At 36.5% G+C, this 27168-nt stretch overlaps 4 protein-coding genes and 1 non-coding gene across 5 annotated transcripts; 2 read left to right on the top strand and 3 right to left on the bottom strand.

Annotated features, from left to right (window-relative positions):
- Window positions 1-76: 76 nt before the first annotated feature.
- On the bottom strand, window positions 77-1808 carry LOC116124742 (probable CCR4-associated factor 1 homolog 6). The gene is made up of 2 exons (XM_031410475.1): window positions 1518-1808; window positions 77-1145 (listed from the first exon to the last, which is right to left on the bottom strand). The coding sequence occupies exon 2, from the start codon at window positions 1076-1078 to the stop codon at window positions 254-256; it is 825 nt and encodes a 274-aa protein (XP_031266335.1). The 5' UTR covers window positions 1079-1145; window positions 1518-1808; the 3' UTR covers window positions 77-253.
- Window positions 1809-3076: 1268 nt separating this feature from the next.
- LOC116124698 (probable CCR4-associated factor 1 homolog 7) lies at window positions 3077-5428 on the bottom strand. Its single transcript, XM_031410438.1, has 2 exons — window positions 5138-5428; window positions 3077-4765 (listed from the first exon to the last, which is right to left on the bottom strand). Exon 2 carries the CDS (start codon window positions 4582-4584, stop codon window positions 3874-3876), a length of 711 nt encoding a protein of 236 aa, XP_031266298.1. The 5' UTR covers window positions 4585-4765; window positions 5138-5428; the 3' UTR covers window positions 3077-3873.
- Window positions 5429-6252: 824 nt separating this feature from the next.
- Window positions 6253-6326, top strand: TRNAT-AGU. Its single transcript has one exon. It is a non-coding gene; the product is annotated as a tRNA-Thr (tRNA).
- A 947-nt stretch (window positions 6327-7273) lies between these two features.
- Window positions 7274-8723, bottom strand: LOC116124693 (replication termination factor 2). The gene has a single exon (XM_031410433.1). The coding sequence runs from the start codon at window positions 8573-8575 to the stop codon at window positions 7454-7456; it is 1122 nt and encodes a 373-aa protein (XP_031266293.1). The 5' UTR covers window positions 8576-8723; the 3' UTR covers window positions 7274-7453.
- Window positions 8724-20945: 12222 nt separating this feature from the next.
- LOC116124726 (putative uncharacterized protein DDB_G0267716) lies at window positions 20946-23054 on the top strand. Its single transcript, XM_031410461.1, has 5 exons — window positions 20946-21073; window positions 21245-21386; window positions 21507-21721; window positions 22178-22280; window positions 22866-23054. Exons 1-5 carry the CDS (start codon window positions 20946-20948, stop codon window positions 23052-23054), a joined length of 777 nt encoding a protein of 258 aa, XP_031266321.1.
- The last annotated feature ends 4114 nt before the right edge of the window (window positions 23055-27168 follow it).

The following is a 27168-nucleotide window of genomic DNA, read 5'->3' as shown; positions in this document are numbered from 1 at the left end:
ACTATTATAAGAGAAGCCTAACAAGATAAAATTGACGATGTAAAGTATCTTAAGATCAGTAGTGTCCAATTCTAAGAAAAGCAATTATCTTTGACCTGCAATCACAAAATGACTAATCCTATTTCCAATACAATGAAAAACATGTGAAAGAAAAAAATGATAGTAAGGCATAGAGATAGGGAAAATCGGAACAAGCATGTAGTCTAGAAACGGTTCTATAATTTTTATTTCATTTCACAACTTTTTTGTCTTTTCAGTGGGTAATCTGTCCATTCTCAACTCCAAGACCATACAAAACACCAGCATACTTCTCAGGTGAGCCTTTAAAGAAATTGTCTTTCAGTTTCATAAATGTACAACAAGTAAGCAAACTATCTGAACCCGCTTGGTGACAAATCCCAATTCTCTCCACTTCCAACAGCTCAGCGAGTTTGTTCAACCCACCATGAAGGCTATTGCAAAACTTCATCAGATGCTTGATATCATAAAGTGTAGGGAAATACATCTTGATCAAGTCAAAAAACCCCGCCTGCGTATCCGGCAAATCCTTGCAAGTCAATAGCTTAAGCAAGTACCCAAAATCATATCCACTATGAAATGTAACCCAATGCACACAATCATTCAACACGATCCCGGATGACATCAAGAGCTCACTAAATCTACAAGCATCAACACCCTTTTCATTGTTCATCTTAAGATCAATGCCACTTTGGGACAACAATTGAATGGAATCATAAGCATAAACATCTTCATCAGGGTTGAACTCGCGAAAATTGAATTGCCACACACAGAACTTATCAGTCCCACACTTTGGTAAATTACCTTGCTCGTCAGCGAACGTGAGACCTAATTGGATTAACTTCAAGAGATCAACATTGGCTTTCAAGTTCTGGTAATTAAAATCAGAACTGTTCTTAAAATTCCCTATTACACGTAGAACGATTCCGGGAAACTCTGTATCCATTGCAATGTAAGGATAATCATCAATGATATCCCGGATTAAAGCAAACTCATACTCAAGATTATCATTCCATACTTCACGAATGTGAATCGATTCGCTTTTAGGCAAAATCGACATATTCTCCTCTTCTTTTTGCAAGACACAAGCAATACATAAAGAAGCTAATGAATACCAATATCTGCAACTGAAACAACAACAAAACAAAAAATCAAATAAACAAACTTTACACTAAACCAAATGCCAGCACAAGCCCATGCATAAAATAACTCCACAATTCAATATCAAATGAAAAACAAATAAATAAAAACAAGAACCAACAAAAGAAATTTGCAAAACCCCTAAAGGATTAGACAAATAAAACAAATGAACACCCGCATTATATCAATAAAACCCTAAAACTAAAAGCACCCATATTAAGAAAACCCCATAAAAACCCTAGAATCAATATGACAAAAACTCAAATAGTGAAAACCCCATTAAGAAATAAAATAAAAGCCCTACAAATCCAACAAACAAACAACAAGATGAAGAAAAACAAAGAGATGCTATGCAATACCTCAGTCTGTGGCAACGTTGAAGAAGAGAGCGGTTTTTTTGTCTTTTAATATAGGGTGGTTTCTCACAAAAAAATTTAAAAATAAGTTTAAAAATTTGGGATTTTGAAGAGAAACAAATGAGGTTTAAGGGGTAATGAGATTAAAAATATGAAATTTTTATTGAAAATTTCTAAAACTAGAAAAGATTGAGAAGATTATGAGGAGCTTTTGGACAAGAAGCAAAAGCTGTTAAAAGGCTTTAGTCTTCCTGTGCTTACATTGTAACATTAAAGAGAGAGAAGATGAAAGACTTTGCCAGTTGATTATTGGTGTTTATATACATGTGTGGGTGTGGCTCATATTTTACTCCTTTTTTATTTAATTTTTATATCTTATATATTTATAAAAAAAAAATGAAAAGTCACTAAATAAAACAAAAAAAAAAAAAAAAATCAAAAAATAGGGTTAACCCGGCCCAACCCGCAGTCTAACCCGACGGGGTTAGGGTTGGCGGGCCAGGTTGGGCCAGCCATTACCCCAAAAATGGCAGGCCTTTGTTAGTGGGCGAGTTAGTACCAACCCGCCAAAAGAAGTAACCCGCCGCAGGCCAAGCGGGTTACTTTTCCACCTCTACTTGCACATCAAAAACAGTATCTGAAGATAGTATAAACACGCCGATTATCATCTTTTTATGATAAACATGAAACATCGTTGCATAAAAGAAAAAAATTATGTATTCTTCTCCATTTTTTTCAGTTTTAACAAAATGAAAATGATGAGTGAACAAATATAACTTATTTTTCAAGATAAAGCAAAGAATGAGAACAAAAACAATAGTAAATACTAAATATTCCCTCCCGATGCTTCGATCAATCGATCGAATCAACAAGTAGCTAGTGTTACAACTTTAGAAGCATAAATCTGGGGCGTTCTCGCTGTTTTGATCATTAATTTGAATGAAAATGCAACACAATAAATTCATTCTCATGTGTCGACTCTGTAAAATACCAATTGAGAATGAAAAAATTGCCCTGAATAGCTTCAACTGGACAGAGTAAAAGATTGTACAATAAGTCTTCTTCATAGAGGATGCTCTCACACTATGCATAAAATGCCTATTCATCCTTGATTCAAAGCTATCCGAAAGCACAACATAAAATAGCATCACTCTAGTTCACGATGGTTTTAAAGTTCATGGAAGGATGGCAGGCGGATTTGGGAGCGGAAGAAAATAAATGGGAGATAATTAGAAGAATAAAAGCAGGGGAAAATTAGATAAAAATGGGAGAGAAAGGTATAGAATGCATCGAAGTTATATGTTCTAGGTAACAATTAGGTTTTCCTGCATCTCTTACGGCACATTCTTTCATGAATATATCAAAAAGATACAACAGAATTCGTAAAGGAGTTCTCCAACAAATCACTTTCTGGCAAGATTACATAGTACCAAGATCAGATTTAAATGAACCAGACACAGTTTCTTACTAGCTGATTCTTTAATTCTTAATTATTTCAATAATGTATATCTAGAAAAGCCACAAATCATGAAAATGAGCAATAAAGCATCAAGATATGTTTATCATTAATAATCTCTTCTGTATTAATACAAACTATAAAGATAAATTAACAAAATGAATAAGATACACGATTCACGAAGATGCCACAAGGTAAGAACCTGAGTAAAAGATATACAGTTAACCAAGAATCTAAAGACCAGAAGAAATTGATCCTTAACAGTTAATCAAGACTAAAATCTTAGACATTTCTACCAAACGCCTGATTCAGTTGCCTAATGCTTGCTTGACAGACAAAATATAGCAAAAAGGAAATTACTAATGAGGTAACTGATCAGAACATGCCTAAAACTTTCGCCATAGGAAACAAAATCTCAGTACAAGAAGCAGAGAAAATGAAACAACAATCCACATGAAATAAAAATAAAAATAATAACATCTGCGTTCAATCAGATAAAGCTATAGCATACCTTGAGCCTTTGCTCAGAAACTACTGAAGCTGGCTTTCTCTTGCAGCTTTGTTCTTCAACTATTTAGCAAAGTGCTCAGGTCCTTTCACAGAACTGAATGTGGCCAACCAGCCATAACATAAAGAGGCTGTTAAATATAACTATTATAAGAGAAGCCTAACAAGATAAAATTGACGATGTAAAGAATCTAAAGATCAGTAGTGTCCAATTCTAAGAAAAGCAATTATCTTTGACCTGCAATCACAAAATGACTAATCCTATTTCCAATACAATGAAAAACATGTGAAAGAAAAAAATGATAGTAAGGCATAGAGATAGGGAAAATCGGAACAAGCATGTAGTCTAGAAACGGTTCTATAATTTTTATTTCATTTCACAACTTTTTTGTCTTTTCAGTGGGTAATCTGTCCATTCTCAACTCCAAGACCATACAAAACACCAGCATACTTCTCAGGTGAGCCTTTAAAGAAATTGTCTTTCAGTTTCATAAATGTACAACAAGTAAGCAAACTATCTGAACCCGCTTGGTGACAAATCCCAATTCTCTCCACTTCCAACAGCTCAGCGAGTTTGTTCAACCCACCATGAAGGCTATTGCAAAACTTCATCAGATGCTTGATATCATAAAGTGTAGGGAAATACATCTTGATCAAGTCAAAAAACCCCGCCTGCGTATCCGGCAAATCCTTGCAAGTCAATAGCTTAAGCAAGTACCCAAAATCATATCCACTATGAAATGTAACCCAATGCACACAATCATTCAACACGATCCCGGATGACATCAAGAGCTCACTAAATCTACAAGCATCAACACCCTTTTCATTGTTCATCTTAAGATCAATGCCACTTTGGGACAATAATTGAATGGAATCATAAGCATAAACATCTTCATCAGGGTTGAACTCGCGAAAATTGAATTGCCACACACAGTACTTATCAGTCCCACACTTTGGTAAATTTCCTTGCTCGTCAGCGAACGTGAGACCTAATTGGATTAACTTCAAGAGATCAACATTCGCTTTCAAGTTCTGGTAATTAAAATCAGAACTGTTCTTAAAATTCCCTATTACACGTAGAACGATTCCAGGAAACTCTGTATCCATTGCAATGTAAGGTTAATCATCAATGATATCCCGGATTAAAGCAAACTCATACTCAAGATTATCATTCCATACTTCACGAATGTGAATCGATTCGCTTTTAGGCAAAATCGACATATTCTCCTCTTCTTTTTGCAAGACACAAGCAATACATAAAGAAGCTAATGAATACCAATATCTGCAACTGAAACAACAACAAAACAAAAAACCCAATAAACAAACTTTACACTAAACCAAATGCAAGCACAAGCCCATGCATAAAATAACTCCACAATTCAATATCAAATGAAAAACAAATAAATAAAAACAAGAACCAACAAAAGAAATTTGCAAAACCCCTAAAGGATTAGACAAATAAAACAAATGAACGCCCGCATTATATCAATAAAACCCTAAAACTAAAAGCACCCATATTAAGAAAACCCCATAAAAACCCTAGAATCAATATGACAAAAACTCAAATAGTGAAAACCCCATTAAGAAATAAAATAAAAGCCCTACAAATCCAACAAACAAACAACAAGATGAAGAAAAACAAAGAGATGCTATGCAATACCTCAGTCTGTGGCAACGTTGAAGAAGAGAGCGGTTTTTTTGTCTTTTAATATAGGGTGGTTTCTCACAAAAAAATTTAAAAATAAGTTTAAAAATTTGGGATTTTGAAGAGAAACAAATGAGGTTTAAGGGGTAATGAGATTAAAAATATGAAATTTTTATTGAAAATTTCTAAAACTAGAAAAGATTGAGAAGATTATGAGGAGCTTTTGGACAAGAAGCAAAAGCTGTTAAAAGGCTTTAGTCTTCCTGTGCTTACATTGTAACATTAAAGAGAGAGAAGATGAAAGACTTTGCCAGTTGATTATTGGTGTTTATATACATGTGTGGGTGTGGCTCATATTTTACTCCCTTTTTATTTAATTTTTATATCTTATATATTTATAAAAAAAAAATTATATCGTTATTACAAAATAAAATAAAATAAAAACCTTCATTACAACGGATGTATGTTTAATCACAAGAAAAAAAATTTCATGTAACATATTCATGGTATATGTATACTGTAATATCACATTAATGTGTATAATATATGTATTTTCATTAATTTTTTAATAAAGAAAAAACTTATATTCAAAGTGTATCTTATTTGTGGATAATAGGAGGTCACACTTTCCCTTTTCTTCCTTTTTCTTACTTATTTCCATGAACTGTTAATGGTATCCTATTTTTACAAAATTATTTGTTTTAATTTATATATGAAAAAAGAAAAAGTCCTTCAATGATAATAATTCAATTTTCTTTCTTATTCCAAGTTTAATCATATAGTAAGCTAGAATTTTTGACTCTATGGCCCCTCCAAAACCAAAAAGCCTAGAAAATCACAAAAATAATAATTAAAAAGTGAAATGAAAACATTTTGATGACCCCATATGGAGGCCTAGAATTGTGTAGAATCTTCTTGTCCATGCTATGCTGATCTCTTTAGCATGGTTTCAACTGTTACTTAATGGAGTCATTTCATCCTTAATTTAAACTTGATTAATTAAATTTTAATACAAAGTGCATATAAAAACAATGCACTTTAGAAGGGGTTAAATCATTAGATTAAGGATACTATTGCTGGTAATCTATTTAAATATATATTTTCACTGAGAACCACCCAATCAGAAACAAGCTTTTGTAGCTCAGTTGGTTAGAGCACCCGTTTAGTAAGCGGGAGGTCTTGAGTTCGACTGTCAATAAAAGCATTATTTTTATGCCAATTGTCTTTTTTTTTTCTTTTTCACTATAAAGAAAAGCATGAAATAAAACATCCTTTCTTTTATTGAGTAGGAATAGAGTAACGATACTCCATTGTGCACCTTTCAACTCCATGCCCACATATAATGAGTTAACAAAATGTCCTTGGATTGTTATTGTTACTACTAAGGACAGTAGCATGCCTCATCAAAAGTTATGAGAGCCATAGCTCAATCAAAACTCTTCGATTCATAAACTGGAAATGGAGAAACAAAGCTTTTCGCGGTACAAAGAGGTTGACATAAATAGATAAATGAAGGAATGAATGCAACAAGTAGTACCAACTGAAAAAAGAGATTCATACAACTATTGATCAAAAGTTTAGACCCTACTGCTAATATATTTCCAATAAAAAAAGTTCTCTTCCTAATCTCATCCTGCATTTCAATCATTATCTTTCGGGATTCCCAGTTCAATTTTCTGAGGAGATAAATTTTACTAAAGGAATTTGCAGAAATGCAGAAACTCTTGCCAAACAGAAACATAAGCCCCAGGATGACAAATAAAAATTTAAGTCTTATAACTTGGGAGGGTGGCCTATAAATATAAGAAGTGATTTGGGGAAAAAGGTGGTTGCCTATGAAATGGCAAAGCATCAGAAAACAAATTCATCCTTGTATACCCAAGCTCCATCAAGATATTTAAATGATATGAGAATGCCAAAAAGAGTGTGACAGTAAAAAGGATTGTGGCTGCCAAATCCTTGAACAATCCCCCTTGCGGGGCTATTATACGGGAGAACACTCAAGCTAAAGCAATATCAAATAAATTCATATACAAATATCCTAAGCTGTCAATTATGAATATAAACATTTTTTGATAGAACATTAACATACACAAAAAGCGAACTGGATATTCAAAGAACCAAATCCAAAGAATGGCTTCACAAAATGTCTTTCAACTAAGAAAAAATTACACAATTTATTTTATTCAAGTTAATATAATGTTTGACATGGATCATATTCCAACTGCGAAGCACCAATATTCTCGATTCATTATAAACTGAAATTACAATAGAAATAGGTAAAACATCGACTTACAATAAATGCCCTTTGCCATCTTAAACCTTCAATAATCAATTCCTACCAAGTGGGAGAGATCTGCATGAATAGGTCTCCTTAAAATCTGACTTCCTCGATGATGTAAATATTGAGGCATACACTTCTTTATTAGCATGTGCCGGCGCTATATCAACTGCCTTAAATCTCTTTACTGGAGCATTAGCACTCATACCCTTCACATTTTCAACCATACCATTACCCTCCACTTTACTCGAAGCCTTCTCCATACCCTTACTTTCAACAACTCCTCGCTTCTTCCCACCAACTTTTACTGAATCCAAAACCTCCTCTTTGCCTGCACCCAGATCACCATTCTTCACTCTCTTCACCTTCTTGTCCTTAACTTTGGACTTCTCTCCCTCCATCCTCTCCCTCAACACAGCAACCTCCTCTTCGTTCCCATTGAGCACAATTTTATCCATCTCAGTAAAATCCTCATGACAAACCAAACACGATGACGATTTAACTTCCTTCAATGCTTTAAGACTAAACACATGCCCGCAGCTCCTTAATGCTAAAAACCTATACTTCGCATTGAATTCAAGCCCCGTTATCGGGCACTGAAACCTCACATTATCACCAAACTCCTCCCCTCCAGGAACTCTAGAAAGCTTCACATTAATCATATCCTTCAATCCCCTTATATAACTAAACTCTTTAGGCAAATTTTTACTCAACAAAGCATGAACAAGCGCTTCTTTATTAAAAATATTACCCAATTTGTCGATCACACAAGGCTCCTTCAATGGCTCGTTCGATAACGCACAATTCAACCACTTGGAGAGTTTCTGTTCATGTGGGTCGATTTTATCCGGCTTCTTCTCGGCATACATGTTAAGATAACAGTCGCGTGACTCCGCTCCCGTCGCGCCGCCATCACCACCGCCTCCGAAAACGCGTTGGCGGAGATAAAGAGTGGAAAGAGGGGCAATTTGTGGGTTTTGAAAAAGTGGGGTTGATTCGTCGAGGGTTTTTCCATTGAGAGTGAAGTAAAAAGAGGAGAGAAACTGATAGTTTGAAAGGAGAGAGCTTTTGAGGTGCGCTAGGGTTAGGGTTTCAGATTGTGTGGGATCTAGGGTTAGGGCTTTGTGGGAATTTGTTGGAGTTTTGATGAAGATTTGGGTTTTGGAATCCATATTTCTAGTTGGTTCATGCAATTGGGAGCAAATTGGGATTAGGGCTTCGAAAGATTTTTAATTTGCTGAGAAAATTAGGTTTCAGAGAGACGGATGAAAATATGATACAATGACAAATGGCGATCGATGACGGATCGAAAATATTAACTAAACTGAACCGACTTTAAAAGATATTGCCGGTTTAAGTAGGACAGCAGACGGTTCAGAGGGGAAGAATTTGTCATATTATTTTCCTTTTGGGACATTTTGTAATTAGCATGAGATTTTTTTTTTTTTTTGGTTTTGGGAGGGGGGTTGTGTTTGTGTGTTTAGTAATAAGCATGAGATTAAGTGTTTCTTAATACTATCCTTATTCAGAGAGGTTAGTTATAATTAATCTAAGCATCAAAAATTTAGGTTAAGTTCATAAAATTAGTCTCGTATTAAGATTTTCTCCCATGAATGTTGAGACTATAATGACTATACGACCGTCTAGACGTCTCTATGAAGTATTATTTGGCTTTGTCTTTTCAAGTTTAAATGGTATTAGGCATGTGTTAGAAGTCATTCAAGCAAGACATTATTGAATAAAGGATTTAAAACAAGATGGTGTTGTCTAATACATTCGATAAATTTATTGTAAAAAATCATGACAAATGATATTTATTTCTCTCTTTCCTCCCATATAATTTAGATAGTTTCACAAAGATTATTATTATAACTTTTTTTTTTTTTTAAGAATAATGTCGTGTTTACAAATTTTTGTATACAAACTAATTCAATACATAATGAAGCAAATTGCTAGTTTTCTCTAAATATCTTTTATCATTTGATTTCCATATACAATAATTAACTCTTTGGAGAGGATCCACAAAATGTATAAACTAAACTTTCATGTGAATTTCTTCTTATTTTTAGTGTTTTTTTATCAAAAGAAATGCTAGTAATAATCGTAATTAAAATATATATTATAATTGGTAAGATATGTGTATTTATTATGACAAAAATTTTCTTTAATAGATCAGGTGACACATGCGATGTGTCAATATCATATATACGTATTGACGTTACGCCTTATAATTATTTAAACATACATAAGGGTGTGTTTGTTTCATTATTTCTACCATATCCTATCCCTATCCTACTCAAAATATATATTTATTTCCCTATTCTAAAAATCCAATTCTATTTTATTCAACTATTTTAAACCCCATAAGTTTGTTAATTTAACTAAACACCCCTAAAAGAAAAAAAGTTTAGAAATTGACAACAAAACCCCCACCCACCCTCATTTGCTAGATTTCGGCCACCACCACCGGAAGGTAGCAGGAATCTGGCGTAATCTATTGATTGGATCTGGCCAGTAGTGCGCCAATCTAGTCTTTTCCGGCTAGATCCATGGTGGATCTAGCCAGAAAATGTCAGATCTATGGCCAAAGACCTGGATATTGACGACCAGATCTACGACCGTAGCTGGTTATCAACAACGACCAAGATATGGCCGTCGTTGACGACCAAATGTGGCCAGATTTGGCCTTTTCTGACCAGATCCATAGTGGATCTGGCTGTAAAAAGTCATATCGACACACGACGAGCCAAATCCAGTCAATCATACGCCATTATAGTGACTGTCGTCCACCCTTCGGCGGTGGTGGCAAACGTCCAATATTTAATGGGTGGGTAGGGGTGTTCTTATTAATTTTCAATGTTTTATTGTAAGGGTGTTTAGTAAATTAATAAAACTAGGGAGGTGTCTTTGTTAATTTTTAAATCCTACCTTATAATAATTATCCAACTCTAACGTTTTCAAAAATCCAACCCAAAATGATAAAACAAACACACCCTAAACTATTGGAGACTACATACTGTGTTGTTTGTATTGTAATTAGTTACAAACTTAGTTAAGTTTGTTACAAATTGGTTAGTTTAGTTACCTTAGTTAAGTTGTAACTGTTAGTCAAAGTCAGCATATTAACTATAGTTAATTAGCTATTAATCATGGTTAGTGGTTAGAGTAAAATGATGTAATATTGTACAATAATGCTATGGACACCGGGATTGTGTACCAAATTTTTACACCGAATTACGTGTCATCTGACTCAGACCAGCCACATTTTGGACGGTCATTCATTATAAATGGACCCTCGTTCATGCGAAATGAATGATGGACTCTCGTCCATATAATATGGACGGGAGTCCATTTACTATGGACGAGTGTCCACCTATAATGGATGCCCATCCATAGTTTAAATTTAAAAAATTGGAAAACAAAAATCATGGACTCTCGTCCATAATCAAAGGATGGGAGTCCATACTAAATGGACAAGCGTCCACCTACAATGGACGCCTGTCCATAATTTAAATGAAAAAAATATTTAAAAAAACAGTTATGGATGCTCATCCATATGCTATGGACGGGAGTCCACACAAAATGGACACCCATCCATACCTTCAATTAAAATAAAAATTTTAATACAAATTTTTCGGACACCTGTCCATAACATCCTGTCCATATGTTATGGACGGGTGTCCCTATTAGGAAAAAAAGTGTATCTTCTCTTCAAACACTTCTTCCTCATCCAACTCTTCAATGCCAACCATGCTTTTAGTTTGGTTTTTTAGTAATCCAAACAGCCAAAAAAAGAGGGATGTGCTACCCGGATGAAGCCTTCCAAGTGGGTTGGGTTGGTCCAACCAAGAAAGTCAGCGGAGAAAGATGAAGATGCCCACGAAAGGAAGAAGGTTGTTCAATTGAGTTTTCTAGTTCGCAGACATTTTGTAATATAATAATGGACGGTTGTCCATTTAATGTGGACGACAGTCCATACGAAAATAAAATGTTTTTTTTAATTTACATTTTTTTTTTCTATTTTCTTCCTCAACAGCCACAACCAATTTCTTCCTCAACAACCGGCTATCGTGACAAGAAAGAAAGCCACCAATTTTTCATGAAACAAATGTTTAGGGTGGAAAGGGAGTTAGGGAGATCAAAATTTTTCATATTAGAAAGATTTGTTGAGGTAGTTAAGGAGTTTTTTATTTAACTTATGCATTTATTTAGTTTTGTATTTTATTTTGGATTGAATATATGTTACAATAGAAAATAGCTGATAGAGAATATTTGTTGGTGATTGTTGTAAATCAGATTCGTGAATGCAAACACTAGTATTGGTTTTGCATGAAATTACAGAATATGGAAGAATCCAGTTTGCCTCATTTCAATGATATTGAGGTAAATTGTGCTCGAAACCTTAACTTTTTCATTAACATGATTTTAAATTTGTTGTATCATATTGTTTCTTATAATATGTTGTATTAGTACATTCTAATTTTGTCAATTATAAAACCATTAAATGATCAGGAAAATGAACGTGATGAATGAGAAGATATGGGATATGTGAAGGAAGAAGTGGAGCCTCATATTGGAATGGTTTTTGATTCAGTTGATAGTCTGGTGAAGTATTACAAACGGTATGGTAACATAATAGGTTTTGAAGCAATGATACGTACGTCAAAGAAAGGCGATGATGGGGAGATGAGATATGTGACAGTCGCGTGTTCTTGTTCTGGGAAGGAGAGATGTAAATCCAGAAATACCTTGAAAAAGCAAAATGTTGCCAAAACAGATTGTAAGAGTCGGATTAGTGCAACTTTGAATGGTCAATGCAATGGGAAATTAAATCAGTTGTACTTGAACATAATCATGATCTTAAAAGTCCGATAAAAAAAAATATTTCAAGGTTAACCGAATGATACAATCGTATGTGAAAAGGAGGCTTGAAGTTAATGACTTGGTTAGGATTAGACCGTGTAAAAATTTTCAGTCATGTTCAGTTGAGGCATGAGGTGTAGAGAATTTGACGTTCCTACAATCCTTTTGTAGATAAAGAGAAGGCTACGACTTGGAAATGGAGATACTTCGGCAGTACTCGAGTATTTTATGAAAATGCAAAATAAGAATTCAAATTTCTGGTACATGATTGATGTAGATGAAGAGAGTCAATTACAAAATGTGCTATGGGTTGATGCTAGATGTAGGGTCGCATATAAAGAATTCGGTGATGTTGTCACCTTCGACACAACGTATATAACGAACAAGTATGATATGCCATTTGCTTCTTTTGTGGGGGTTGATCATCATGGACATTCGACATTGTTAGGTTGTTGGTTAATTTCCTATGAGGACAGTGAGATATTTATATGGCTATTCCGTTCTTGGCTTGAATGCAGGGATGTTACTCCTAATGGAATTATCACTAATCAAGATAAGGCCATGCAAAATGCAATTGAGATTGTTTTCCCTGGTACAAGACATAAGTGGTGTTTGTGGCATATAATGAAGAAACTGCCTGAAAAGTTAAGAAGGTATAAGGAATATGAAACTATAAAGTTTAAATTGCAAAATATTGTGTATGATTCCTTTACGTGTGAAGGGTTCGAAGAACGGTGGAACCAATTTGTTGACGTGAACAACCTTCATGAGAATGAATGGTTATGTGGATTGTACAAAGAAAGAGTATGGTAGGTGTCTGCATTTCTTAAAGATACTTTCTAGGCAGGTATGTCTACTAGCCAACGTAGTGAAAGCATGCATGCATTTTTTGATGAATATGTAAATTCCAAAACTACTTTGAAACAATTTGTGGAACAATATGATAATGCATTGCGAGATAAAGGGAAAAAAGAAAGGGAGGCTAATTTTAGATCTTTCAAATCTTGAATACCATGCATAACTAATTACCCTATTGAGAAACAATTTCAAAGTGCATACACAACTACAAAGTTTAAAGAGTTTCAAGAAGAGATTGCGGGGAAGATTTATTGTCAATTATCTTTTTTGAAAAATTGCTATTCATACGAGAAGTATCAAGTTTTATAAGATGTTTGGTTTAGAGATACTAGTCGCCGTGTTCCTTTTGCGGTGTACTTTGAAGAAAGTTCGTGTGGTATTCGTTGTACTTGTCATTTGTTTGAGTCAAGGGGATTTTATGCAGATATGTCATTATTGTGTTGATTCATAAAAGGGTTTTACACGTTCTAGAAAAGTACATTTTACTGCGTTGGAGGAAAAATATAAACAGATGCCATACAAAAATTAAGGTGAGTTATAAGAGGTGGAGCACCAACATTGAAGGACAACGTTTTGATAAGTTGTCTAATATAATGCTGACAATACCCGATATGGCATCAAACAATGAGGAAGATTATAATATGTTGACAGAATTTATGATTGACATGAGAAAAAAGTTAGAGCAAAAGGAAAGTGAGGGAGGGCTTGGTAGAAAAGTAAACATCTCTTCCACAACTAGTTTGAGTAGGGGTGTAGCCGAGCCGAGCCGTTCGCAAACGGCTCGGGCTCCGCTCGAGAAAAGCTTGAGTTTGGCTCGGCTTGATTCGAGCCGAGCTAGAGCTCGAGCTACTCAAGTGCCTTTTTGAGCTGAGCCCGAGCCACCCAGTGCTCGACTTGATAGGCTCGTGAGCCTCCATGGCTCAAAAGGGTATGAGTGTAAGTTTTTTAAATATAAGGTGTAAGTTTTTCAAGTATAAGGGTGTCCATATAATTTATTATTTTTCATATAAATTGTTTATTCTAAAAACCCTAACACATTTTTCATCACAACCGCACTTCTTCTCCTTTTTTTTTCTCTTTTCTTTTTCTTCTCCTTTCCATCACAGCCGCACTTCTTCTCCTTTCTTTTCTCTTTTCTTTTTCTTCTCCTTTCCATCACAGCCGCACTTCTTCTCCTTTCTTTTCTCTTTCCTTTTTCTTCTCCTTTCCTTCTTCTTTCCCTTTCCTTTCTCTTTCCTTCTTCTTTCCCTTTCCTTTCTCTTTCCTTCTTCTTTCCTTTAGCTCTTCTACCTCAAATCTATGGCATTACAAATCTTGTCTCACTCTCCCTTCTCCAAGCTGCTTTTTCTTCTTAAAAAATGAGGTTGTTGCTTTTACATTATCACTAAGGTTTTGAAGAATCTGATGAGTTGGCTTTGGATTTTTTTTTATTTTTTTTATTTTTTTTTTAAAAGATTATTGGTGGGTTGCTTTGGATTAAAGCATATTAAATGAGCCGAGCTGCGAGCTCAGCAAATCATCTCAAGCCGAGCTTCGAGCTTGGTTTCCAAAGCTTATCGAACCCAAGCTCGAGCTCGAGTTTGTTAATTTTTCTCGAGCCGACTGTCGAGTCCTATAGTGTTCGGCTCGACTAGGCTCGTATACTCTCCTAGGTTTGAGTAGTAAAGATGGGGACAGTCCTCCGAAAGAGGAGTCTAATTATTAGTCTATAGGCAGTTCGTAGCAAAGGTTGTCCTTCATGTAGAAGAAAGCAATCGAAGGTTGAAGAAATTATACATAAGGTTAAAAATAAAAAATTACAAAAACAAAGAATTGGTATGAGTTATACACCTATTCTTACATGATATTTGTTTTTTGAAGTTTATAATAATATCGACTTGATTATTAATGTGTTATGCTACTTTTTAGGAAAGGGATTATCAGTAGAGCGAGAAAAGGAACAGTTTCTTTCATCTACTTCCGTGGCCGATGCCTTCCCACATGATTACATCAACATTGTTGAAAGCATACCAAAGACTCAAGTATTGTCGAATGATGTTGTTGCTACCGAGGTATGTGTTATAAAAGAAAATTTCAAAATTGGATTGAAGATTTTTAATAAACCAAAAAAAAAAAAAAAAAAATCCGGGCAAAAGTGAACGAGAAGATATAGACGTCTCACTCTTCATAATACTTCAAACTCTCCCTCATTTCTTTCAAACTCCCTATATCTGCTTGTTTCAAACTCTCTATAATAGCTAGATTACCGCTATCTCGAGAAGAAGTCAATAACTTTATAGCTACATTGTTATTGAGAAGAAATAGACAGTTTATCAGCCACTGTCTACATCCTACAACTACAAAGATAAGAATGGAGAGCCGTATGTTGACATTGACTGTTCAACAACTATTAGGTCTGCGGTTCAATACCATTGAGCAGTTGGAAATTTATGAGGTATTGTTTAGTTAAATAATTTATTTTCACTACTTACCCCTACTCATTTCCATTATTTGCATTTTGTAGTTAGGGCCTATTATCGGAGCATTGACAACGAATCAGGTGTCACGCATGTTAAGAGACATGTCCATAGTTGTTCTGCGAGAACTCAGAGGTTTTTCCCTTGAGAATGCCAACATCAACCCAGACGACGGCAAAACACCTAGCAGAACAACCCTGACGACAACGATAACAGAGGACGACCCAGACTATGACCTGAAAGACGACAACGAAGACGAAGACGAAGACGACAAGTAACTCTCAGACAAGCCTAGATGCTCTTTGGATTAGGTTAATTAATAGGGTAGATGGGTTTGTTGTGAACGAGAAGATGCAACGTCTCACTCTTTATAATACTTCAGACTCTCCATATCTACTTGTTTCAAACTCTCTATAATGGTTAGATTACCGCTATCTCGGGAAGAAGTCAATAACTTAAAAGCTACATTGTTATTGAGAAGAAATAGACAATTCATTGACCATCATCTACATCCTACAACTACAGAGATAAGAATGGAAAGCCGTATGTCGACATTAACTGTTCAACAACTATTAGGCCGGCGGTTCAGTACCATTGAGCAGTTGGAAATTTTTGAGGTATTGTTTAGTTAAATAATTTATTTTCACTACTTACTCATACTCATTTCCATTATTTGCATTTTGTAGTTAGGGGCTTTTATCAGCGCCTTGACAACGAATCAGGTGCTGCGCATGTTAAGAGACATGTCCATAACTGTTCTGCGAGAACTCAGAGGTTTTTCCCTTGACAACGACAACATCAACCCGGACGACGGCAATAACAACTAGAAGAACAACCCGGATGATAGCAATAACGAAGGACGATCAACAGAATGACCTGGACTATGACCTGAAAGATGACGACGAAGACGAAGATGAAGACAAAGATGATAAGTAACTCCCGGACAAACCTAGATGCTCTTTGGATTACGTTAATTGATAGGGTAGATGGGTTTGTTGTGAACGAGAAGATGCAAACGTCTCACTTTTATAATACTTCAAACTTTCCCACATTTCTTTCAAACTCTTCATATCTGCTTGTTTCAAACAATATATAATGGCTAGATTACCGCTATCTCGAGAAGAAGTCAATAACTTTATGGATACATTGTTATTGAGAAGAAATAGACAGTTTATCGGCCATCGTCTACATCCTACAACTGCAGAGATAAGAATAGAGAGCCGTATGTTGACGTAAACAGTTCAACAACTATTAGGCCGGCGGTTCAGTACCATTGAGTAATTGGAAATTTTTGAGGTATTGTTTAGTTAAATAATTTATTTTCACTACTTACCCCGACTCATTTCCATTATTTACATTTTGTAGTTAGGGGCTTTTATCAGCGCCTTGACAACGAATCAGGTACCGCGTATGTTGAGAGACATGTCCATAGCTGTTCTGCGAGAACTCAGAGGTTTTTCCCTTGACAACGACAACATCAACCCAGATAGCGGCAATAACGCCCAGATGAACAACCCGAACGGCAACAATGACGAAGGACGACCAGCAGAATGACCCAGACTATAACCTGAAAGACGACAACGAAGAGGAAGACAAAGATGACAAGTAACTCCTAGACAAGCCTAGATGCTTTTTGAATTAGGTTAATTGATAGGGTAGATGGGTTTGTTGTGACCAAGAAGATGCAGACGTCTCACTCTTTATAATACTTCAAACTTTCGCTCATTTCTTTCAAACTCTCTATATCTCTTGTTTCAAACTCTATATAATGGCTTAATTACAGCTATCTCAGGAAGATGTTAATAACTTTATAGCTACATTGTTATTGAGAAGAAATACACAGTTTCAGCCATCGTCTACATCCTACAGCTGCAGAAATAAGAATAGAAAGCCGTATGTTGACATAAACTGTTCAACAACTATTAGGCCGGCGGTTCAGTACCATTGAGTAGTTGCAAATTTTTGAGGTATTGTTTAGTTAAATAATTTATATTCACTGCTTACTCATACTCGTTTCCATTATTTGCAGTTTTTAGTTAAGGGCTTTTATCAGCACCTTGACAATGAATCAGGTGCCGCGCATGTTAAGAAACATGTCCATAAATGTTCTGCGAGAACTCAGAGGTTTTTCCCTTGACAACGACAACATCAACCTGGACGGCGGCAATAACGCCCAGCAGAACAACCCGAACGGCAACAATAACGAAGGATGACTAGCAGAATGACCCGAACTATGACCTGAAAGACCACAACGAAGACGAAGACAAAGATGACAAGTAACTCCCGTACAAGCCTAGATGCTCTTTGAATTAGGTTAATTGATAGGGCAGATGGGTTTGTTATGAACAAGAAGATACAGACGTCTCACTCTTTATAATAGTTCAAACTTTCGCTCATTTCTTTCAAACTCTTCATATCTCTTGTTTCAAACTCTATATAATGGCTAGATTACCGCTATCTTAGGAAGATGTCAAAAACTTTATGGATACATTGTTATTGAGAAGAAATAGACAGTTTATCAGCCACCGTCTACATCCTACAGCTGCAGAGATAAGAAAAATCAACTGTTCAACAACTATTAAGCCGGCGGTTCAGTACCATTGAGCAGTTAGAAATTTTTTAGGTATTGTTTAGTTAAATAATTTATTTTCACTACTTACCCATACTCATTTCCATTATTTGTATTTTGTAGTTATGGGCTTTTATCAGCGCCTTGACAACAAATCAAGTGCAGCGCATGTTGAGAGATATGTCCATAGCTGTTCTACTAGAACTCAGAGGTTTTTCCCTTGACAACGACAACATCAACACGGACAGCGGCAATAACGCCCAACAGAACAACCCGAACGGTAACAATAACAAAGGACGACCAGTAGAATGACCCGGACTATGACCTGAAAGACGACAACGAAGATGAAGACAAAGATGACAAGCAACTCCCGAACAAGCCTAAATGCTCTTTGGATTAGGTTAATTGATAGGTTAGATGGGTTTGTTGTGAACAAGAAGATGCAGACGTCTCACTCTTTATAATACTTCAAACTTTCGCTCATTTCTTTCAAACTCTCCATATCTCTTGTTTCAAACTCTATATAATGGCTTGATTACCGCTATCTCAGGAAGATATTAATAACTTTATGGCTACATTGTTATTGAGAAGAAATAGACAGTTTATCGACCATCGTCTACATCCTACAGCTGCAGAGATAAGAATAGAAAGTCATATGTTGACTTAAACTGTTCAACAACTATTAGGCCGGCGGTTCAGTACCATTGAGTAGTTGGAAATTTTTGAGGTATGGTTTAGTTAAATAATTGATTTTCACTACTTACCCATACTCATTTCCATTATTTGCATTTTGTAGTTAGGGGCTTTTATCAGCGCCTTGACAACGAATCAAATGCCGCGCATGTTGAGAGACATGTCCATAACTGTTCTGCGAGAACTCAGAGGTTTTTCCCTTGACAACGAAGACATCAACCTGAACAGTGACAATAATGCCCAGCAGAACAACCCAACGGCAGCAATAACGAAGGACGACCAGCAGAATGACCCGGACTATGACCTGAAAGACAACAACGAAGACGACGAAGACGAAGACGGAGACAAAGATGACAAGTAACTCCCGGACAAGCTAAGATGCTCTTTGGATTAGGTTAATTGATAGGGTAGATGGGTTTGTTGTGAACAAGAAGATGCAGACGTCTCACTCTTTATAATACTTCAAACTTTCACTCATTTCTTTCAAACTCTCCATATCTCTTGTTTCAAACCCTATATAATGGCTTGATTACAGCTATCTCAGGAAGATGCTAATAACTTTATGGCTACATTGTTATTGAGAAGAAATACACAGTTTATCAGCCATCGTCTACATCCCACAGCTGCAGAGATAAGAATAGAAAGTCGTATGTTTACATAAACTGTTCAACAACTATTGGGCCGGCGGTTGAGTACCATTGAGCAGTTGAAAATTTTTAAGGTATTGTTTAGTTAAATAATTTATTTTCACTACTTACCCATAATTATTTCCATTATTTGCATTTTGTAGTTAAGGGCTTTTATCAGCGCCTTGACAACGAATCAACTGTCGTGCATGTTGAGAGACATGTCCATAACTGTTCTGCGAGAACTCAGAGGCTTTTCCCTTGACAACGACAACATTAACCCGGATGGTGGCAATAACGCCCAGCAGAACAACCCGAACGACAACAATAACGAAGGACGACCAGTAGAATGACCCGGACTATGACTTGAAAGACGATAACGAAGACGACGAAGACGAAGCCAAAGATGACAAGTAACTCCCGGACAAGCCTAGATGCTCTTTGGATTAGGTTAATTGATGGGGCAGATGGGTTTGTTGTGAACAAGAAGATGCAGACGTCTCACTCTTTATAATACTTCAAACTTTTGCTCATTTCTTTCCAACTCTCCACATCTCTTGTTTCAAACTCTATATAATGGCTAGATTACCGCTATCTCAATTTTTGAGGTATTGTTTAGTTAAATAATTTATTTTCACTACTTACCCATACTCATTTCCATTATTTGCATTTTGTAGCTATGGGCTTTTATCAGCGCCTTGACAATGAATCAGGTGCCGCGCATGTTGAGAGACATGTCCATAGTTGTTATACGAGAACTCAGAGGCTTTTCCCTTGACAACAATAACATCAACCCGGACAGCGGCAATAACGCCCAGTAGAACAACCCGAACGACAACAATAACGAAGGACGACCAATATAATGACCAGAACTATGACCTAAAAGACGACAATGAAGACGAAGACAAAGACAAAGATGACAAATAACTCCCGGACAAGCCTAAATGCTCTTTGGATTAGGTTAATTGATAGGGTTGATGGGTTTGTTGTGAACAAGAAGATGCAGACGTCTCACTCTTTATAATACTTCAAACTTTCGGTCATTTCTTTCAAACTCTCCATATCTCTTGTTTCAAACTCTATATAATGGCTAGATTACCGCTATCTCAGGAAGATGTTAATAACTTTACGGCTGCATTGTTATTGAGAAGAAATAGACAGTTTATCGGCCATCTTCTACACCCTACAACTACAGAGATAAGAATAGAAAGTCGTATGTTGACATAAACTGTTCAACAACTATTAGGCTGGTGGTTCAGTACCATTGAGCAGTTGGAAATTTTTTAGGTACTGTTTAGTTAAATAATTTATTTTCACTACTTACCCATACTCATTTCCATTATTCGAATTTTATAGTTAGAGGCTTTTATTAGCGTCTTGAAAATGAATCAGGTGTTGCGCATGTTGAGAGACATGTCCATAGCGGTTCTGCGAGAACTCAGAGGTTTTTCCCTTAACAACGACAACATCAACCCGGATGGCGGCAATAACGCCTAGCAGAATAACCCGGACGGCAACAATAACGAAGGACGACCAGCAGAATGACCCGGACTATGACCTGAAAAACGACAACGACGACGACGAAGACGAAGACAAAGATGACAAGTAACTCCCGGACAAGCCTAGATGCTCTTTGGATTAGGTTAATTGATGGGGTAGATGGGTTTGTTGTGAACAAGAAGATGCAGACGTCTCACTCTTTATAATACTTCAAACTTTCGCTCATTTCTTTCAAACTCTCCATATCTCTTGTTTCAAACTCTATATAATGGCTAGATTACCACTATCTCAGGAAGATGTCAATAACTTTATGGCTACATTGTTATTGAGAAGAAATAAACAATTTCTCGGCCATCGTCTACATCCTACAGCTATAGAAATAAGAAACATCAACTGTTCAACAACTATTAGGCCGGCGGTTCAGTACCATTGAGCAGTTGAAAATTTTTGAGGTATTGTTTAGTTAAATAATTTATTTTCACTACTTACCCATACTCACTTTCATTATTTGCATTTTATAGTTATGGGCTTTTATCAGCGCCTTGACAATGAATCAAGTGTCGCGCATTTGAGAGACATGTCCATAGCTGTTCTGCGAGAACTCAGAGGTTTTTCCCTTGACAACGAAGACATCAACCCGGACAACAACAATAATGCCCAGCAGAACAACCCAAACGACAACCAGCAGAATAACCCGGACTATGACCTGAAAGACGACAACGAAGACAAGGAAGACGAAGACAAAGATGACAAGTAACTCACGGACAAGCCTAGATGCTCTTTGGATTAGGTTAATTGATAGGGTAGATGGGTTTGTTGTGAACAAGAAGATGCAGACGTCTCACTCTTTATAATACTTCAAACTTTCGCTCATTTCTTTCAAACTCTCCATATCTCTTGTTTCAAACTCTCCATATCTCTTGTTTCAAGCTCTATATAATGGCTAGATTACCGCTATCTCAGGAAGATGTTAATAACTTTATGGTTACATTGTTATTGAGAAGAAATAGATAGTTTATCGGCCATCGTCTACATCCTACAACTGCAGAGATAAGAAACATGAACTGTTCAACAACTATTAGGCCAACGGTTCAGTGCCATTGAGCAGTTGGAAATTTTTGAGGTATTGTTTAGTTAAATAATTTATTTTCACTACTTACCCATACTCATTTCTATTATTTGCGTTTTGTAGTTAGGGGCTTTATTCAGGGCATTGCCAACGAATCAGGTGCAGCGCATGTTGGGAGACATGTCCATAGCTGTTTTACGAGAACTCAAAGATTTTTCCCTTGACAATGACAACATCAACCCGGTCAGTGGCAATAATGTCCAGCAGAACAACCCGAACGAAAACAATAACGAAAGACGACCAGCAGAATTACCTGGACAATGACCTGAAAGACGACAACGAAGACGACGAAGACGAAGACAAAGATGAGAAGTAACTCCCGAACAAGCCTAGATGCTCTTTGGATTAGGTTAATTGGTAGGGTAGATGGGTTTGTTGTGAACAAGAAGATGCAGACGTCTCACTGTTTATAATACTTGAAACTTTCGCTCTTTTCTTTCAAACTCTCCATATGTGCTTGTTTCAAACTCTATATAATGACTAGATCACCGCTATCTCAGGAAGATGTCAATAACTTTGTGACTACATTGTTATTGAGAAGAAATAGACAAATTATCGGCCATCGTTTACATCCTACAGCTGTAGAGATAAGATTAGAAAGTCGTATGTTGACATAAACTGTTCAACAACTATTAGGCTTGCGATTCAGTACTATTAGGCTAGCGGTTCAGTACTATTAAACAGTTGGAAATTTTTGAGGTATTGCTTAGTTAAATAATTTATTTTCACTACTTACCCATACTCATTTCCATTATTTGTATTTTGTAGTTAGGGGTTTTTATCAGCGCTTTGACAACGAATCAGGTGCCGCGCATGTTGAGAGACATGTCCATAGCTATTCTGCGAGAACTTAGAGGTTTTTCCCTTGACAACGACAACATCAGCCCGAACGGCGCCAATAACGCCCAGCAGAACAACTCGGACGGCATTAAAAATGAAGGACGACCAGCAAAATGACCTGGCCTATGACTTGAAAGACGACGACGATGACGACGAAGACGAACTCAAAGATGACAAGTAACTCCCGGACAACCCTAGATGCTCTTTGGATTAGGTTAATTGATAGGGTTGATGGGTTTGTTGTGAACAAGAAGATGCAGACGTCTCACTCTTTATAATACTTCAAACTTTCGGTCATTTCTTTCAAACTCTCCATATCTCTTGTTTCAAACTCTATATAATGGCTAGATTACCGCTATCTCAGGAAGATGTTAATAACTTTACGGCTGCATTGTTATTGAGAAGAAATAGACAGTTTATCGGCCATCTTCTACACCCTACAACTACAGAGATAAGAATAGAAAGTCGTATGTTGACATAAACTGTTCAACAACTATTAGGCTGGTGGTTCAGTACCATTGAGCAGTTGGAAATTTTTTAGGTACTGTTTAGTTAAATAATTTATTTTCACTACTTACCCATACTCATTTCCATTATTCGAATTTTATAGTTAGAGGCTTTTATTAGCGTCTTGAAAATGAATCAGGTGTTGCGCATGTTGAGAGACATGTCCATAGCGGTTCTGCGAGAACTCAGAGGTTTTTCCCTTAACAACGACAACATCAACCCGGATGGCGGCAATAACGCCTAGCAGAATAACCCGGACGGCAACAATAACGAAGGACGACCAGCAGAATGACCCGGACTATGACCTGAAAAACGACAACGACGACGACGAAGACAAAGACAAAGATGACAAGTAACTCCCGGACAAGCCTATATGCTATTTGGATTAGGTTAATTGATAGAGTAGATGGGTTTGTTGTGAACAAGAAGATGCAAACGTCTCACTCTTTATAATACTTCAAACTTTTGCTCTTTTCCTTCAAACTCTCCATATCTGTTTGTTTCAAACTCTATATAATGGCTAGATTACCGCTATCTCAGGAAGATGTCAACAACTTTATAGCTACATTGTTATTGAGAAGAAATAGACAGTTTATTGGCCATCGTCTACATCCTACAGCTGCAGAGATAAGAATAGAAAGCCGTATGTTGACATAAACTGTTCAACAATTATTAGGCTGGCGGTTCAGTACTATTGAGCAGTTGGAAATTTTTGAGGTATTGTTTAGTTAAATAATATATTTTCACTACTTACCGATACTCATTTCCATTATTTGCATTTTGTAGTTAGGATTTATTATTAACGTCTTGACAACGAATCAAATGTCGCGTATGTTGAGAGACATGTCCATAACTGTTCTATGAGAGCTTAGAGGTTTTTCCCTTGACAACGAAGACATCAACCCGGACAATGACAATAATGCCTAGCAGAACAACCTGAACTGCAGCAATAACGAAATGCAACCAGCAGAATGACCTGGACTATGACCTGAAAGACGACAACGAAGATGACGATGACGATGACGATGACGATGACGATGACGATGACGATGACGATGACGAAGACAAAGATGACAAGTAACTCCCGGACAAGCCTAGTTGCTCTTTGTATTAGGTTAATTGATAGGGTAGATGTGTTTGTTGTGAACAAAAAGATGTAGACGTCTCACTCTTTATAATACTTCAAACTTTCGCTCATTTCTTTCAAACTATTCGCATCTCTTGTTTCAAACTCTATATAATGGCTAGATTACCGCTATCTCAGGAAGATGTTAATAACTTTATGGCTATATTGTTATTGAGAAGAAATAGACAGTTTATCGGCCATCGTCGACATGTTACAGGTGTAGAGATAAGAATAGAAAGCCGTGTGTTGACATAAACTGTTCAACAACTATTAGGCCGACGGTTCAGTACCATTGAGCAGTTGGAAATTTTTGAGGTATTGTTTAGTTAAATAATTTATTTTCACTACTTACTCATACTCATTTCCATTATTGGCATTTTGTAGCTAGGGGCTTTTATCAGCGCTTTGACAACGAATCAGGTGTCGCGCATGTTGAGAGACATGTCTATAGCTATTGTACGAGAGCTCAAAGGTTTTTCCCTTGACAACCACAACATCAACCCGGACGACGGTAATAACGCCCAGTAGAGCAACTCGAACAACAACAATAGTGAGGACGACCAGGAGAACAACCCGGACTATAACGTGAACGACAACGATGAAGACGACGATGACGAAGATGAAGATGACTAGTAACTCCCGGAAAGGCCTAAATGCCTTTTAGATTAGGTTAATTTATAGGGTAGATGGGTTTGTTATAAACGAGAAGATGTTGCGTCTCACTCTTTATAATACTTCAAACTCTCCATTTCTACTTGTTTCAAACTTTTATAATTGCTAGATTACCGCTATCTCGAGAAGACGTCAATAACTTTATGGCTACATTGTTATTGAGAAGAAATAGACAGTTTATCGGTCATCGCCTACATCCTACAACTACAGAGATAAGAATGGAAAGCCGTATGTTGACATTTACTGTTCAACAACTATTAGGCTAGCAGTTCAATACTATTTAGCAGTTAGAAATTTTTGAGGTATTGTTTAGTTAAATAATTTGTTTTCACTACTTAGCCCTACTCGTTTCCATTATTTTCATTTTGTATTTAGGGCTATTATCGACGCCTTGACAACAAATCAGGTGCCGCGCATGTTGAGAGACATGTCCATAGTTGTTCTGCAAAAACTTAGAGATTTTTTCCTTTACAATGACAACATCAACCCGAAAGGCGGCAATAAAGCCCAGCAGAACAACTCGGATGGCATCAATAACGAAGAACAACCCAAACTATGACCTAAAGACGACAACGAAGATGACTAAGACAAAGACAAAGGTGACAAGTAACTCCCGAACAAGCCTAGACGCTCTTTGGATTAGGTTAATTGTTAGGGTAGATGGGTTAGTTGTGAACGAGAAGATGCATACATCTTACTCTTTATAATACTTCAAACTCTCCCTTTTTTCTTTGAGACTCTCCATATCTGATTGTTTCAAACTTTCTATAATGGCTAGATTATCGTTATCTCATGAAGAAGTCAATAACTTTATAGATACAGTGTTATTGAGAAGAAATAGACAGTTTATCAGCCATCGTCTACATCCTACAATTGTAGAGATAAGAATGGAGAGTCGTATGTTGACATTGATTGTTCAACAACTATTAGGCCGGCGGTTCAATACCATTGAGCTATTAGAAATTTTTGAGTTATTGTTTAGTTAAATAATTTGTTATCACTACTTACCCATACTCATTTCCATTATTTGCATTTTGTAGTTAGGGACTATTATCAGTGCCTTGAATCCGAATCAGTGCTGCACATGTTGAGAGACATGTCCATAGCTGTTCTGCGAGAACTCAGAGGTTTTTTCCTTGAAAACGACAACATCAGCCCGGACGATGGCAATAACGCCTAGAAGAACAACCCGAACGGCAACAATAACGAAGGACGACCCAGACTATGACCTAAAAGACGACAACGAACGCGACGAAGACGAAGACGAAGATGACAAGTAACTCCCGGATAAGCCTAGATGCTCTTTGGATTAGGTTAATTGATAGGTTGGGAACGAGAAGATGCAGATGTCTCACTCTTTATAATGTTTCAGACTCTCCTTTCTTTCTTTCAAACTCTCCATATCTGCTTGTTTGAAACTCTTTATAATGGCTAGGTTACCGCTATCTCGGGAAGAAGTTAATAACTTTATGGCTGCATTGTTATTGAGAAGAAATAGACAGTTTATTGGTCATCGTCTACATCCTTCAACTGCAGAGACAACAATGGAGTATGTTGATATTGATTGTTCAACAACTATTAGGCCGGCGGTTCAGTACCATTGAGCAATTGGAAATTTTTTAGGTATTGTTTAGTTAAATAATTTGTTTTCACTACTTATCTATGCTCATTTCCATTGTTTGCATTTTATAGTTAGGGACTATTATCAGCGCCTTGAATCCAAATCAGGTGCCGCGCATGTTGAGAGACATGTCCATAGTTGTTATGCGAGAACTCAGATGTTTTTCCCTTGAAAACAACAACATCAACTTGGACGGCAGCAATAACGCTGAGCAGAACAACCCGGATGATGAAAATAACGAGGACGACCAAGAGACGACCCGGACCATGACCTGAATGACAACGACGAAGATGAAGACGATGACA

The sequence above is a fragment of the Pistacia vera genome, unplaced genomic scaffold (assembly GCF_008641045.1).
Source record: "Pistacia vera cultivar Batoury unplaced genomic scaffold, PisVer_v2 Contig155, whole genome shotgun sequence".
Lineage (NCBI taxonomy): Eukaryota > Viridiplantae > Streptophyta > Magnoliopsida > Sapindales > Anacardiaceae > Pistacia > Pistacia vera.
Note: the sequence above shows the minus strand (reverse complement) of the source record. Positions and strands in the feature narration are given on the sequence as shown.

Bases quoted from the DNA above. Each gene is read 5' to 3' on its own strand.
- LOC116124742 (XM_031410475.1), bottom strand. From the start codon at position 1,078: ATGTCGATTTTGCCTAAAAGCGAATCGATTCACATTCGTGAAGTATGG.
- LOC116124698 (XM_031410438.1), bottom strand. From the start codon at position 4,584: ATGGATACAGAGTTTCCTGGAATCGTTCTACGTGTAATAGGGAATTTT.
- LOC116124693 (XM_031410433.1), bottom strand. From the start codon at position 8,575: ATGGATTCCAAAACCCAAATCTTCATCAAAACTCCAACAAATTCCCAC.
- LOC116124726 (XM_031410461.1), top strand. From the start codon at position 20,946: ATGGCGGCAATAACGCCTAGCAGAATAACCCGGACGGCAACAATAACG. The intron at 21,387-21,506 runs GTTCAGTACCAT...GGCTTTTATCAG, and splicing joins CAACAACTATTAGGCCGGCG to CGCCTTGACAATGAATCAAG. The intron at 21,722-22,177 runs GTAACTCACGGA...GGCTTTATTCAG, and splicing joins GACGAAGACAAAGATGACAA to GGCATTGCCAACGAATCAGG.